Genomic DNA, 15695 nt, shown 5'->3' on the forward strand with positions numbered 1-15695 from the left:
AAAAGATAAAACCCTTAAGAACATATTATCCTAAATGTCATTCAGAAAAACAGCTTTAAGTAAGTGTGTCTTCTGGCTTTGAAATCCTGGAATTCTATATAACTTGCTGGGAACGAAGGAAAAAAGGGAGGGGGATATTCCAGTGATACCAGAACCCAATACTCATCCCCAGTACCCTGTCTGCACTCTCCATACAAATATAAACACAGTTGTGAAATAGAATATGAGCACATGGACACCAACATATGACACATTTTCTTTTATTTAAAATAGAGTTCTTTATGCTTTACAGAAACAAGTGCAAGGAGTGCTTAATTTATTGTCTTTGCCACTTTACAAAACAATATGCTTTCCGAAAATGCATACATAAAAATATAACATTTAGGCAGAGAAGTATGTACACCTGGAGGCCGCAGGAAGTTAGGCAGTAATATTAAAAAGCTTTAAAATAAATACTTTTATGACTTGCTGTTGGCAAAGTTAAACATTTTGGTATGAAGGCTATCACTGAGTTCTTACTAAAATCTAAAATATGATTATTTCTAAACAATGTAAGTATATATTACTATAAAATGCATATGTTCACAGATTCGAAATTCATGAAACATCTGAATGTCATCCATGACTCTGTGGAACTCTGTTCAACCTTCAACAATGAAAACACAGCTACACACTACAATTCCCATCTGCACATTTTGGATACAATTTATCACCCAGTTCTTATTTTAAAACCCAGTTTATTTTTTTCACAGTCCTTATATACGTTCATTTGAGCCTGTCTATGGAAAGCGACAGCTTTTTACATACTTAAGCATGCCAGCTAACTTACAAAAAAGGTCTCTGCAACAATGGGTCTGTTCACAGTAGTTCAAGAGTTCAAGGCATGTTTTTGTAATGTCAAAGGCAATGGTTTTGACATGTGTAATATGTTCTTAGATATAAGAGGAGTCACACTACCCAAAGAAAAGTATAATTAGTATTAGTGCTCTGAAAATCAATCCAAAATCCCTTTTTTAAAGATCTGAATCTAATTTTCTCTTTTTAGGCCATTTTAAAACCTGAAACACAAATCAAGTGTAAAAAATCTCACCCAATCTAGGGTCAGGAGAGTACACGACTTGACATGTCACTCTAGAGATGAGCTAAGTCTAATATTTTACTCAGATACTCTCATTTGATAAAGAGAAATGAAAACTGCTAGATCTTTAAAAATGCTAAGTTACTACCATTTTGCCAGTGAAAAGTGAGAATATTGGTAAATCTCTGTCTATGCTTGACTTTCTTTGAGCCTGACATACAAGCCTCACAGGAGAAGCAAATGAATAGATTCATCTACCAAATGAAAACTCAATGGATGGCTAGAAATCAAGGCCCCTGAGCCTTGCTGCAGATGATCTGGAGTGGGGAGAAAATCTATCAGTAGGATAAACATTCTGCTCCATTCATTCTTGAGAATACTGAGATGAGGAGGCAAAGTATTTATTCCTCTAAATTATGTGTCCAGTTTGCATATGTCAAGAATCATTTTTAAATGCAGCTTCCACTTCTTAATGATAGATAATACAGGCATTTTATGTTGATACAGAAATGCAGTATGTCCTTTTCTGTAAGTCGCAGAATTATGTTAGAGGAAAGAGCCCATTGAAGAGTTCGCCTCTGTTCTCAGCTGGCCTAGGCTGTGAATTCCCTATGGAGAATTCATATGTGGGATGCTGGAAGGAGATGAATTTTCTACCACACCCAGGATCTTAGTAGATGTGATAATAGTCAGATTCCTAAGCCTAGGATGGCAGTAAGTGTTCCACTGAAAGTACTGGGTACAGAAAGACACTTTTGTGGTTTAAAATAGACCACCAAGGAGAAAATGCATTTCTGGAGTATTAAAATGAGGATGAACTGGAATTCACTTTCTCATAAATGTTATGTGCATTTACAACTAACTGGGAAAAATCCTGGCAGTTATCAATAACAAAATTTAAAGTGGAGATTGTTACCTAATTCCAGTATAATCTATAGTCTACAGAGCATGGCACATGTCTTAGTCTAAAAACATGGGACTAGAGATAGATTAGCAGTTAAGAGTACTGGCTGCTCTTCCAAAGAACCAAAGTTTGGTTTCCAGCACCCATGTGGCATCTTACAACTACATGTAATTCTAGCTCCAGGGGACCAGGCTCTTTCTTCTGGCTTCTCCAAGCACTGGGAATACACATGGTGAACAGACACACATTCAACCAAACTACCTATAACACACAAAAATAAATAAATTAAAATTCTGAGAGGATGGCAGACGTAAAACAGGTGACACCAATTATCACAGAAGTAAATTGAGCACTCACATTATGCAACATGTATTTCACAGTCTCTGTTCAAGTCATTGCTCAAGCAAAATTCACCATTAAAGCAGAAGCAGGCATTCTGTATGCCTTAGCTAAAAGCTAGAATATAACCACACAGTCTGACTAAAGTTTAAGAGAAAGTCATGCCTGCCATTAACAAAGCCCTCTTTCCAGTGCCAAGAGAATAATCACCAGTGAATTGATGAGGCGAAACCTCTTACACACAGTGGGGAAATTAAAACCTTGTTAAGAAGTTCAATGTGTGACAATCTGGACAGTGCTCATATACACAAAAGGACAGAGCTGTGGAGTGATTCAGGTTTTAGGAAATCTGCCACTGGGGAAAAACAACACCAAAGGCAAAGTTAATGCGAGAGAAAGAACAGATAAATGACACTAACTACAGCCCCCAGTTCATGTACCAAATCATAAGGAAGACGACCAATGGATGTAGGAAGGAAGCAGGGGGCAGAGACTAGAAACTTCTCTAATCGTGTCTCACACTAAGAATATTTTCTTTTCTTTTCCCTCCTTCTCTTCCTTTCTTGTCTTCCTCATTTCAGTGTTGAGGACACAACTCAGATCCTTGCACATGCTCATCAAGCCCTCAGCTACCCATCTGCATCTTCAGATGGGTTTATGCTTGTCCTTCTTCAGTTGGATTTTCAATTTTATCAGCACTCCAGGGCTTGTCTATGGAGCTTGATGACTATTTTTAAAACCCTTGTTTTGGCCTATTTTCACCTTTCCTACCGACTTAGATCTGAGAAACTTATTTTAGTGGAAATGCACAAAGAAGTAGGATTTGACCATCAGTACTGAGTGACGTATTATGTTAATATACATGTGCTGCGGATTTAGATACACGCTGATTAAATTTTCAATTTGTAAAAGTTGGGGAGGCTGCAGAAGTAGGCATCACCACCACGTTTTATGATAATTGGCAGACATCCTATGTCTGATCTTCAGTTTCTTCATCTACAAAATACTGGAGTCAAGTTATGAGGCTCAGAGTCACCTTCAAATTTTCATTTTCATTTTGCACTGTGGCACATATGACATAATTTGATCACTAAGGGATTTCTTTTCCATCACAAATATAAATTTCTATGATGATTAAGTTAAATAATAGCTATGCTTAAAAATAATTAAGAAGGAACTATAATTTTGGAAGATGGTGAAAGAACATTAAATTTTAAAGTAAGTATAAAATAATGAAACAAAGAAAATTTAGAGGGCAAAAAGAAAGCCAAGCACCTCCAAGTTTGCATTAGAGTTCTTTGAAAAGAATTTGTACACTATAGAAATTCTGTGTAATATTAGGTTCTTAATGAATGTTTTGCATTCTAGATTTTTTTGGTTTAGTTTTAATGAATTCTGAAAAAAAACTAAAAGCCCTTAAAATTTTGACCGATTTCACCGAGATAGTGAATAAAATCCAATTGAGTATCAGCAGTTGAAACTAGGACACAGTGTTACTAGCTATTGAAGTATTACATTTCACAAACAAAAAAGATAATAGCTTTAAAAACTACAGTGACATCATTTTAGGACACTAAGCATCAACATTTCTATGTAATTAGTCAATGTTGGTTTTAAAGTTATATAAAGGAAATGATTATTGAAGACCTCAGCTAGCCATTTTGATACATTTACTATTGTTCCCTAACTGCTTAATAGAAAATCAAATTTTCCATATTTTAAATGAATTTCTTTAGCCACGTAAGATTTCATGTTTACTTTCAAGAGTCATTCAAAAACTATGCCCTGTCAGTCAAGTGATTTTAAGTTGGTCCTTGATCTTTGTATGATGGCAGATGTCCCACTCCCAGCCTGCAGGCAATGTATTAAGTAGTTCCCTAGGACTTTTGCTTAGACTCCAAGATTGCCCTGAGTTTGCTCTGCCATAATAAATTCCAGGACAGTAGACTTCTCTTTTGTTTCATCATTCTGCAATAATAGAAACATTCAAAATGATAGGTTATTGTAGAAACTTCTGATCTAATGAATGTATTGTAGATTTTTCATTTTAAAATAAAAACTGATTTTAAATTCTTCAGACACTGCAATCAGGTTACTATTTTCATACAATTACGGAAATTTAAAATGCAAAGTTAATTGAAAGTATAAAGATGAAAAGCAAGTGCTATGCTTAAAATAGAGTACGACAGTCATGTTTCACTTAACTCTCAAGGCAGAACATAAATTAGGAATTCTAGATGTGACATGCCAAATAATTTAGACACGGAAGAATGCATACAACAGAATTGGTACTGATTACAAACTTAAACACACGACTTATAAGGCAACAAATTCATGCTCAAATGTCGACAACAAATAATGCTTATCATACTTCAAGAAGTGATAATGTGTATAAATCCCATCACTTCTGCATACAGTGCTAAAATTCATAATAGCATTCCTAAGCTCTATGCTATACCCAGAGCCAAAATATCCATATGGAGCAAAACAATGATGTCACTGTGCACCTAGCCTAAGAAGGTATTTTTGCTCACAACAATATTTAAAAGAAACAAGTATTACATGACATTCCATTAAAAACACATAGTATAAAACTGAGCTGCATAGGTATGTACAGGAAATCTGCCTTATTTTCTAGATGTTACTCTATTTTTATAAGTGAGCAGTTTCTATGTATAATTGTGTTGAGAGTTAAGGAAAAACTACAATTTCTGTTGTTTCCCTTATACTTTTGTTGCTCTGTCCCTTAAGATTATTCACGTAGGAATTACAGTCCGACAAGAGAAGAACAATCAAAATGTTTCAAAACATACCAATGTGCAGATTTCTCCACAGTGAAATCTGAATCAATAAAATGTAAGCTACATTTGTATACTCTCAAATAAATTATAGAACATAATGACAAAAATAAAGATGCTAAAACACCCTCTCTTTAAAAATATAGTAAGTATAGTCACAAAGCTGTGGTAAATAGAACAGGATATATTAGGGTTTTTTATTGAAGACTTGAATAAAGTCTTCTAAGTAAATAATTTCATTCCCTTCATGCAGAAACTGTGTGAAATAAGAGATACACACAAGCCAGATCACCCCTCCCCACAGTTCTTTTTAATATCCATTCACATAGGCACACCTTTTTGATACTGATAATATAATTAGACTGTAATATCTAAATAAAGATACTTTCTAAATGTGCTGCAAATTGCAAGTGATTTTTAAAACCTATTCCAGAACGCATTGTCACCCAGAACTCAAGACATCCCACTGCATATTTTATCTGTCAATTTACTTGCTTCCCTCATACTCATATGCTTTTTCCCACTCCCAAATTAGACTTTAAAATCCCTGAGGGCAGGACCTATCTATTTTTTTATTCCCTCTTGTACCCAATATTGTGGCAAGTGAGTTACGGGGTGCTCTGTGCTTACAAATGGATGAATGTATGACTGAGAATGGAAATATAGGCAAACCCCATAGTCATCAAGGCATTTTGTTTCTCTTATCTCAACCTAGTCAAATGAAATGGATCCAGTAGCATATTGCCACAGCGAAATGTACACATGAAATTGTATTCTTGTGGAAAACTTCAGTGAACCCTTCGGAATGTTACTCCCTGTGTTATACTTAACAGAACATCTAAAGGTTGGATAGTAAAAGTGCATCTATAATGAAAGGATTACACTATATTTGATCCAATATTTGGCTTTAAAAATGTGTTTTTACTGCCAGAACCTTCAAAGAATAGGATGTGCTAGTGTGTGCAGCATCGCTCTTCAAGATGCTACCAGAGAATATGTCAAGGCAGCAGAGCGTTCTGAGGAATGGAGTTTGGGAACACTGAAAGACATCGTGTTAAATCAACTTCACTAAAGTATATTTGTATGAAATATCTGGTGTCCTGTTAAATATTTCATATGTCGGAAAAGGAGAATAGGGCCAGAGCCTCCAAACTCTCCATGTACAGTTCCTCTTAAAAGGTCAGGAATGTCTTCTAATAACCAGTGTGGACCTCTCTGTGCATGTCAATGGTTAAACTCTTCTGGAGAGTTCTCTTAACATTTCTCAGTATCTTTCCTTGTTTATCTTCCTGTCATTTTCTTCCCAAATATGTACCCACAGAGTAATTATGTCTTAAAACCTACATCTCTAGACAATGTATGTTTATAAGTGGTCAATCTTTGGCAATGTTCAGAAAACCTTTCCTCATTAATGGATGGGATAACAATGACATTTTAAGAGGAAATGCTAGCAGATTGGTTATGAGATTTTAGTAGGTCCATTATGGTATCACAAAATACACAATACAGTCTCTATATGACTAAATTTAAAATGCCAGAAGTTAAGATGCTCCCGCTTAGGAAGAAAAGCACTATGGGAATTGAGGGGAATGCAGTGGTTCAGCTAACTTCACAATGTTCATTGTCACAAGGGTTACCATCTCTGGCATGAGCTCTGTGACTCTGGACATTTCACAGTGTTCAAGACGTCAGAGACTTCTTTTATAGATCAGAAGCAATGGCTCAGGTGGCTTTCTAAATACTTGGGGACTGCTGTAGTAGTGAAGAGAATGTCGAGCAGGGAGGAGAGAGTGAGCATGGAGAAGATGATCGCACTCTCAAAGCCCGCTGAAGATCTTCACTGTTTCAAGCTTTAGACACTAAAATTCTGAGCAAAAGTTACCTTTCAAGGGTCCAGATAATTTCTAAAGTTCTAGTTCCCTATATTATGCCCTAGTTCACATTTTTAGCATGTTTTCATCTCATTTGTGTGTGCTCTTGTTTCAAGTAAACAAAAATTTGATTGTTTTTTACTATTTTATGTAGCTTATTTTACATTCATAACATCTTCCTCCTTAAATAAAAAGAATGAGTTGTGTCACCTTTAAAAATAAAATTAATGACAACATGGAGATTGGAAAAGTCAAGGCCTGCCCATGCTTAACTCTAAAGTTGTCTTTTCATGCTGCCTTTTGGGACACTTAAACACTGTAGTGAGTCATCATTGAGGTAGAACTAAAACAAGACACAGCAAAAAGACGCAAAAACTTTTACACAAAGCAGGAGACACAGACGGAAGCTGGGAGAAGTTCTTTTTGCCTGTTGGTATTAGGCTTTGCAGTCTTCCTTGACACACAGCTGAGAAATGGTCTTTTTCACTCGCAGGGCTGTCAGGCGGGCTGCTCCATTGGCGTACCAGCACTCACGCATGATTCTTCCCATGACCCTGAGTGCCTTCAGGAGAGAAAGACACCAAAGGGTTAAAGGTGCATCAGCCAAGTACAAAAGAAGTGAAATCAAAAATCAAGGGGTCATTGAGGAAATGGAGCCAAACTTCTGTAAAATCTTTTTAAAAGGCACAAGCATTAACCTTGTAAAGACTAGCTTAAATGAAATCATTGATTCTGAGACACAGTGATGGCTATTTTCCAACTCCCCTAAGAAGGGCAATGATAACTAAGTGCTGTGGTGCGAGCTCACGGTGGCAGTATTTGGGAGTAAGAGTCAGAAGCAGCAGGAATTCAAAGCCAGGCCAGCTAGATGAGAACCCGTCAAGGAAAATACAACTAACAGCGACATGAGGCGTCATGGCGTGAATTCCCAGTTACACTTTATTACATGTTCACACACATGAAAAGAGTCATCAAGCTGAAAACTAAGATTTAGACTTTTACCACTCATAACTGCATGTTGCAAATTATGATGTGAGGATAAATACAAAAAGTCAGTATAAATGAACTGTCAAAGGAAGAAGTCAGGTACTGTGGTGGTGTAGCCACCAGAGACTCATGTGTTTGAGGGTTTGGCCTGTAGTGAGTGGCACTGTTAGGAGGTGTGGTCTTGTTGGAGGAAGTGTGTACTGTGGAGACAGGTTTTGTCATCTCACATATGCTCAAGTTATGCCCAGTGGGAGACAGTTTACTTTCTGTTGCCTGAAGATCAAGATGTGGAACTCTCAGCTCCTTCTCCAGCACCGTGTCTGTCTGCACACCCCACGTCTCACCATGGTTATGATGATAATGGACTTAACCTCTGAAACTGTAAGACAGCCACAACTAAATGTTTTCCTTTATACAAGTTGGCCTGATCATGGTGTCTCTTCACAGTAGTAGAAACCCTAAATAAGGGAGTACTCTTAGAGGAACAATCAATGTAAAAGCACGAAACATGAGAGACCCAGGGAGTCACTGCAGCTGGGGGAGCTCCAGGGGCAAATGCTCATATTCTGTTCTAGAAAATCAGAGATGAGGACCACATGTGAAAGATAGGAAAGCAAAGAAAACACTTAAAAGGTCCTGAAGGTAAACATGAATCCTGAGCTGATAAGATGGTTCAGCAAGTAAAGGCACTTGCACCCAAGCCTGGGACCCTGAGTTTGATCTTGGGACCCACATGGTAGAAAGAGAAAATTTGACTCCTGAAGGTTGTCCTTTGGCCTCTGGTGAGTGTGCCCTGGTGCATGCATGAATTCCCACTTACATATAAGAAAAAAAATAATAAAATAAATGTTTGTAGATGACTCTTCCCCAAAAAAGAAAACCACTTACTTTGACTTTGGGTGAAGAAAAAAATCTGCCCAAGTTTTTTCAGTAAACCTGAACTCATAATGAAATTCCACACTTATAGATGGGGAGGGACATCAATAAGCAAAAATTAATCAAAGCAATAACCAACAGAATCAGATCCATAAAACATCTGTTATGATAAGAAATGGGCATTAAAAGAGAAATAAAACTTGAACAGCCTGGGGCGGGGGGACAACACTTTCAGAACCAGTAAAAGTTCTTGGTATGAAAATACAAAATCCAGTAGGTAAGTTAAATGGCAGCTTAGACATATCTGAGGCAGAAATAGAGAAGTGGAAATGAAATCTAAGGGATTAAGAATACAGGTGCCAACATGGGAAATACCTGTGAAGCAAAGTAAAATCTGAAAGGTTTGATAGCAGCCAATGAGCTTTCCAAAAATAGAAAAGAAGACGATGAGAGAAGAATTATCTGAAGACGTATTATCACGAACTTTTCTATAACAAAGGAATGTTACAAATCAATAGAATTAGAACAGCCTTTGACCCAAACAAGCTTAACCACAAAGCTGAATTTGGTGGTACGCTCTGTGATGCCAGCACTGAGAGGCTAAGGCAGGAGGATTCCTACAAGTTTGAGCTACGTAATGAGAGCTTCCTTCAAAAAACGTAAAACACCTACAAACAAAAAGGTTGGCCATGAGGCCTAGAGAAATTGCAGAGTAGTAAAGAGGGAAGTTCTTAAAAGCTGTTAGAGTGGCTGGAGAGAAGGTGTAGCTGTTAAGTGCACTTGTTTCTCTTGCACAGGACTTGAGTTTCATTCCAAATGCCCACATGGTGACTCACAGCCACCCATGACTCCAGGAATCCAAAGCCACCTTTTCACTTCCCTGACCACCAGCCATGCACATGGTATGCATACATACATGCGGGCCAAATATCCATTGACATAAAAATAAAACAAATTTAAAGTAGAAAAGGAGCAAAACTTTGTTAAGATCAAAGTTCATTCTTACTTAACCTAAAAAAGAAAGCATGGAGCTGTTGGTACATTCGAGAGTAAAATAATAAGGTTTTAAGGAGCAAAAGCATTGCTCACTGCCACCTCCAAGTAACATTATATCAGAGATCCCAGAACCACAGTAAGAAAGCATGAACAGAGAGCTGTGCCTGTGTAAGTGGATATCATAAAAGAATAAAGAGCTGCATACCTTCCAAACTTTTGAACATATATGTTTGTATACTATGGTGGGCAACTCTCTTTTTAGATTTTTTAAGTGTGTGTGTGTGTGTGTGTGTGTGTGTGTGTGTGTGTGTCAGAAAAATGCTTCAGATCCCCTTGAGCTGCAGTTACAGACAACTGTGAGCTACTATATGATTGCTGAGAACTGAATTCTGCCTGTCTGTTGCCATGTATCCCACCATGACGGTCATGGACCCTAATCCTCTGGGATCATAAGACCACAATTAAATGCTTTCTTTTTTATGTTGCCTTGGTCATGCTGTCTCCTCACAGCAAAAGGAAAAAAACTAAGTCACCATGAAGCCAGCTGCCTCATTTCCTCATTCTTCCTTTACACCACCATGACACCTTCAAACTTGAGCTATAACTAGCCATCCCTTCTTTGAGTTCTTTTTGTCAAGTATTCTGTCACAGCATGAATCAAATTTACTAGTACATGTAAATCATTTTTAATAATGCTAACTATAAATCACATATGATAACCAATACTATAATAGACAAATTCTCTTATATCCACATAGCAATGAAAATGAACAAATTTCTCATATATATGATAAAAAATTGAAAAGCATATTGTAATAAGTTTTACTCTTAATTTTCATAAATACACAAATGCAAGTATTTTTCAAGCTACACACATACAACAAAATATAAATAAAAGCAGGAAATAATAAATCATTAATATTAATATTAAAGAGTTAGCAAGGCAGAAAAAATTCATCAAAAATTTCAGAATGTCCTGCTTTTCAGACTGTGTGGTCACAAGTTTTCACTTAACTATTTTATTTTAAAATTTACCAGTTTATATACCCATGTGCATGTGCTTAAAACTGACAATAGCTGGGTGTGGTGGCACAGGCCTTCAATATCAGAGAGAGTGAGGCAGAGGCCAGCCTAGTCTACAGAGTAAGTTCCAGGACAGCCAAGGCTACACTGAGAAATTTTGTCTTGAAAAGAAAAAAAAACAACGAAACAAATGATATTAGAGAAATTAATTGTTTCAGTTACATTATACAAGCCTAAAAGCCTGCTTCTCAAATAACGGAGATGAGATAACTCCATGAAAAACAAAAATAGTAAGACTTGCCTGAAACAAAAGAGCTGAAATCATGGAAGAGGGAAACAAATGGAGTAAAAAGGCAACTGTATAAAAAAAATCCTATAACAAAACAAAAATGGCCTTATTTATTATATTCAAATAAAAGCATAAAATAAGCAGTAGTGATTAGAAGGGAAGGCTGAAACACATAATAGGAGAATATCGCCGCCTTTCCTCCCTCTGTCAGCGCTTATGGGAGGCAGAATAAGTTCTGCCGACTGCATGTCTACCATGCTTTGGTTACATTCCTGTATTGCCTAGGACGACAAGGCAGATGACAACTGGATCTAATGTGGGAAGGAGGCTTTTCTGATGAGGAAGGTTAAGCTTCGGGCAGCTAGAGATTAGGCATAAGTTACGGAGTACTATATTAATGAGCCATTGGTTTTGCCCATGTGCTTCAGTTCCCAGCCCCTTGAAGTGTGGTGGGACCATGTGACCGGTTCTATGAGGCATAAGTGCCAAACACTGAAAAGCCAGTGTGTACACATGTGTTTCCTCTCATTGCGAGATATAGAGACCTGGAACCTACATGGGGAGGGTGGCGTCAAAGAGCAGTGAGACTGCCTATTGAGCTGCCTCAGTGATGATGTGTCAGAGACTGTATCACTTAAGCCACAGAGGACTTCAGAGAAGCACTGAAGCCCTATTGTCAGAAGTCTCCAAGTTTTCAGGGGTTCGTGTCATGGACTCATACTGCTAAAGAGAATAAAATCCCTCTACAGGCATGAGAAAGGCAACCCTCATTATATAGAATGAATTAAGCAACTGTGTTAAGAAAGAACTACATACTCTGAAAATCTTCACTGATAATAATCTGAAGCGTAAAGTAGAAAGAACATAGCTTGTGTTTATCTCCAGTGGATGAAAAAGAGGAAGGAGGAAGAGGGAGAGGGGGGAAGAGGAGGGAGGAAGACGTAGGAAGGGGAGGGAAGAGGAGGAAGAAGGAGGGAGGGGGAGAGGAAGGAAGAGGAGAATGCAGAAGAGGGAACATAATACCCTTACTTCACAGCTTTGCCACTGGTTTGGGATATTTGGTCGGAACTTCTGGTCACAAACAACCTTCCTCATGTCTTCTATCGAAGGATCTGAAGGCACCATGTCATAATAAGGCAACTGGTACTCCTCAACCATTCCTATAAGAAATTTGAAAAGTAAGCTTTCCTACATATATAATCAATAATGACGTGTATTTCAAACTCATTTGCTTGGTGCTGCCAGGCACACTTGATATCCTGGAAAAGAGGAATCTCACTTTTGTTAAGATATGCCTGTTCTTCCAGAGGTCTTGAGTTCAATTCCCAGCAACCACATGGTGACTCACAACCATTTGTAATGACATCTGGTGCCCTCTTCTGGCATGCAGGGATACCATTCAGGCAGAAGATTGTGTATATAATAAATAAATCTTTAAAAAAATAATATATCACTATAAAACAGGATACAGTTCAAAACACTCAGCTGAATACTTATGATGTTTTGTAATATATGTTAAACATTATAAAATGCAATTAATGTAAATATAAAAACATAAAATCTTGAGTAAAGACATGTATATAATTTTTTAACAATACAAAATAAGGCACATATGTCTCTAATAAAATTGTTATGACTTTTATTTTCATCTATTGTCATCATATGGTTCAAAAATAATCCTAACGGCCATATTTATAACATGACATCAATGCACTGTAAATAAAGTATATTTATCAAAACAGCATTTTGGGTTTTGAAATCTTTAGGGAGCTGGCTCAGCCGATGAGGCAATGCTTCCAAGCCTGACAAAGTGATCTAATCTCCAGATCTCACGGTGCAGAAAGAGAAAATCCAGTCTCACAAGCTGTTCTCTGACCTGCACATGAGCTCTGTATATACACACACACACACACACACACACACACATTGCTAAACCGAGGCTTCATCCTAAGTGTGTCTCACAAAAGACTAATCAATAAACTGCTTTATATGAACATTTAACTTTTTTCTCCACTGATGCAGCAATCTCATTAGAGTGCATTAGCAGGGCTTCCCTTACCAATTTCTAAGCTACTGAGAGCAGTAGAGGGCAAGAGCCGAGCTGTCACTCACTTCCCCACTCCCCCTTACCCCACCCCTGTGTTGTCCCTCTATTTGTATCACACGAGAGAGAAAGGCTTGAGGAAAGGAAGGCTGGTGGTCCTACCACTTTAGCAAGTCACTTAGCTTCTCTGGGATAAGAGTAGGGATACCAGCTGCTTGCCAACTCTAATCAGACAATTTTCTAGTGATTCAAACCAATCATTACAGGCACCAGAATGATCATAACTGTCACCAACATCTAAGAAGGGTGATCAGAAGAAAGGCCCCACTCTCCATAGGATATTCCACTTTTGTCCCCATAAAGAAATCACTGAATGGAATTCTCTTAACTATTCAGACACAACCCAGTATCCCAAGGGGAAATTTTAGAAAATCACATTTTGTACTCAGTGTCAAGGAAAGGGGGACTAAAGGATATTTCCAGAACCTTACCTCCAACCGAACACCTTCGAGCAATTTCCCAGTAAACCAGCCCCACAGAATAGATGTCAGCTCGCTTGAAGGACTCAAAGATGCTCACATTCATTGTGTCATCAAGCATTTCAGGAGCCATATACCTTCAAAAATGTGCACATTGAAATCCGGTCCAGTAAACCACAATTTTAATACATCGTGATACAAAACATAAATTAAGATTGCTTGCATCAATTTCAAAGGTACATCTCAGATACCATAATAGGGTGAAATTAAAAAACACAGATATTGACACAACCATCATTTTTAAAGCCTTTTAAATGAAACTAAAGGTCACATAGTTTTGCATTACAGCAGGATAACCAGTAGCCTAGTACTTGGAAAGAATTCATTGGGAAGGTCAATGAGCAAAGCACTCAACACAGTTATGGAGCTCAACATCCCCAAAATTTGTCATCATAAAAAGTGTGACAAGCAGTGGGATTTACTCACTACAAGGGGCTCAATCTCCAACACAAGGAAGGCTAAATGATAGTCTGCAAGTACCTTCTCAGAATAAAGAATTTTGCTGTGTACTATGCTATAAAGAATACTATAGCCTTGTTTGAGCAAAGTTTAGTGGTAGAGGTCCTGGAGTCACAGGACCTGACTAAGCCTAACTTGTCCATACAGAGTTGGGCATTTCCCCAGAAAAATACTCTTAAGTTCTTTTCAATGTATTGGGATCCTCCAAAGGAAACCAGCACCAAGCCCTCCCGGAGGGTTCCTGCTGGGAGAATAGTAAGGTATTCATCCTTACTGGGAAAAGAAGAGGGGTCTGTTAAAAACTTCCCGTTCTGAACATGCTTCCCTGGAATGTCTCTGTGACCTCAATAATGCCTATCAGCAGACAACAAATGACTGGCTGGCACTGTCCTGAAATCTCAACTGCCTTACAGAGGCTGTCACTACCTCCTTAGAACTCCTCTATTCTCAAGCACTTTAACAAGTTCAAGAAAAATATTTTGATAGTTGTGATTTCAAGGACAAGAGCTCTGGAATTATGAGAACGTAGCTTGAAGCTTGGAACCTGGGTAAAGGAGATAGAAGACTAGCTGAGGAGCCACCTGCTGGTCAAATCAACGAACACACCAGAAGTTCAATGACTGATGAGCCTGTCACAGCCACAGCTGTCTGTGTGTGCTCCTTATACTGCTTGCTTCCCCCAGCCTTATTATATTCTATTTGGAAATGTATATTATCTCAAAGCACATCATTCTGGGACACTAAGGACAAGTCCATCTACAGCTAAGACATAAATTGACACACTATGTCTTTGTGTGTTAATGGAATAGACTATCACACAAATGTGTTTGTTATACAGTGTCCCTATTCCAGTGCACACATTTTGCTTGTGTTCTTTAAACCTGAGCCTGTACAGCAATCCCTGGTGTACAGATGCTCAACTTCCTGAAAGGATTGGTGTCAGCTCAGGGGCCCCAAGACTAAGTTCTCAGCACAAAGGAGATTTATTCAGTTTGCCCCAGAGCAACAATGGGCAGGGAATAAGAGACAAAGACAGAAGGTAGAAGACACAGGAAAAGGGGAAGGGATCAAGGGAGAGGGGGCAGGGACATTTGTCTTGGGGGACAAAGGACTGCCTCTAGATAGAGAAGAGACAGATGTGGTTAATAGAAAGACGATGGTTTATAAATGTGAAAGAGGAAACCTTGTGTTAGGAGGTGTTCGACTGTATTTTGGCATGTTAATTAGGTGAGCCAAAGGGGGCTTTATGATTGCTGAATTTCAATACTTTGATAGCTGGCTCATGGTAGTCAGCCTCAGGAGGAGGAAGTGGCCAAATGAGGGAGCAAACCTCAGTGGCTAGCTTTAGGAACCTAATCTAGTGGTTTGGGGCAAGGAAGAGGGAATGGGAGAGAAGACTGAGGCCTGCCAGAGCCATGTTTCCCATGTTCAAGTTGGCTTGAGTCCCTTTGGCTCATATACAATACTGAGGTGCTTTCTTTTCTACAGGAAA

At 38.2% G+C, this 15695-nt stretch overlaps 1 protein-coding gene across 1 annotated transcript in view; it reads right to left on the reverse strand.

Moving 5' to 3' along the window:
- Positions 1-244: 244 nt before the first annotated feature.
- Positions 245-15695, reverse strand: part of Acvr1c (activin A receptor type 1C) — a 90154-nt gene continuing 74703 nt past the window's right edge. Inside the window, exons 7-9 of the mRNA XM_005068984.4 lie at positions 13697-13821; positions 12191-12321; positions 245-7552 (exon numbers count right to left, since the gene is read on the reverse strand). Coding sequence (XP_005069041.1) covers positions 7427-7552; positions 12191-12321; positions 13697-13821 — 382 coding nt within the window. The 3' untranslated portion in view covers positions 245-7426. The remainder of the gene's footprint in view (positions 7553-12190; positions 12322-13696; positions 13822-15695) is intronic.

This window comes from Mesocricetus auratus, unplaced genomic scaffold (genome assembly GCF_017639785.1).
Source record: "Mesocricetus auratus isolate SY011 unplaced genomic scaffold, BCM_Maur_2.0 Super-Scaffold_100004, whole genome shotgun sequence".
In the NCBI taxonomy this organism is placed as follows: Eukaryota; Metazoa; Chordata; class Mammalia; order Rodentia; family Cricetidae; genus Mesocricetus; species Mesocricetus auratus.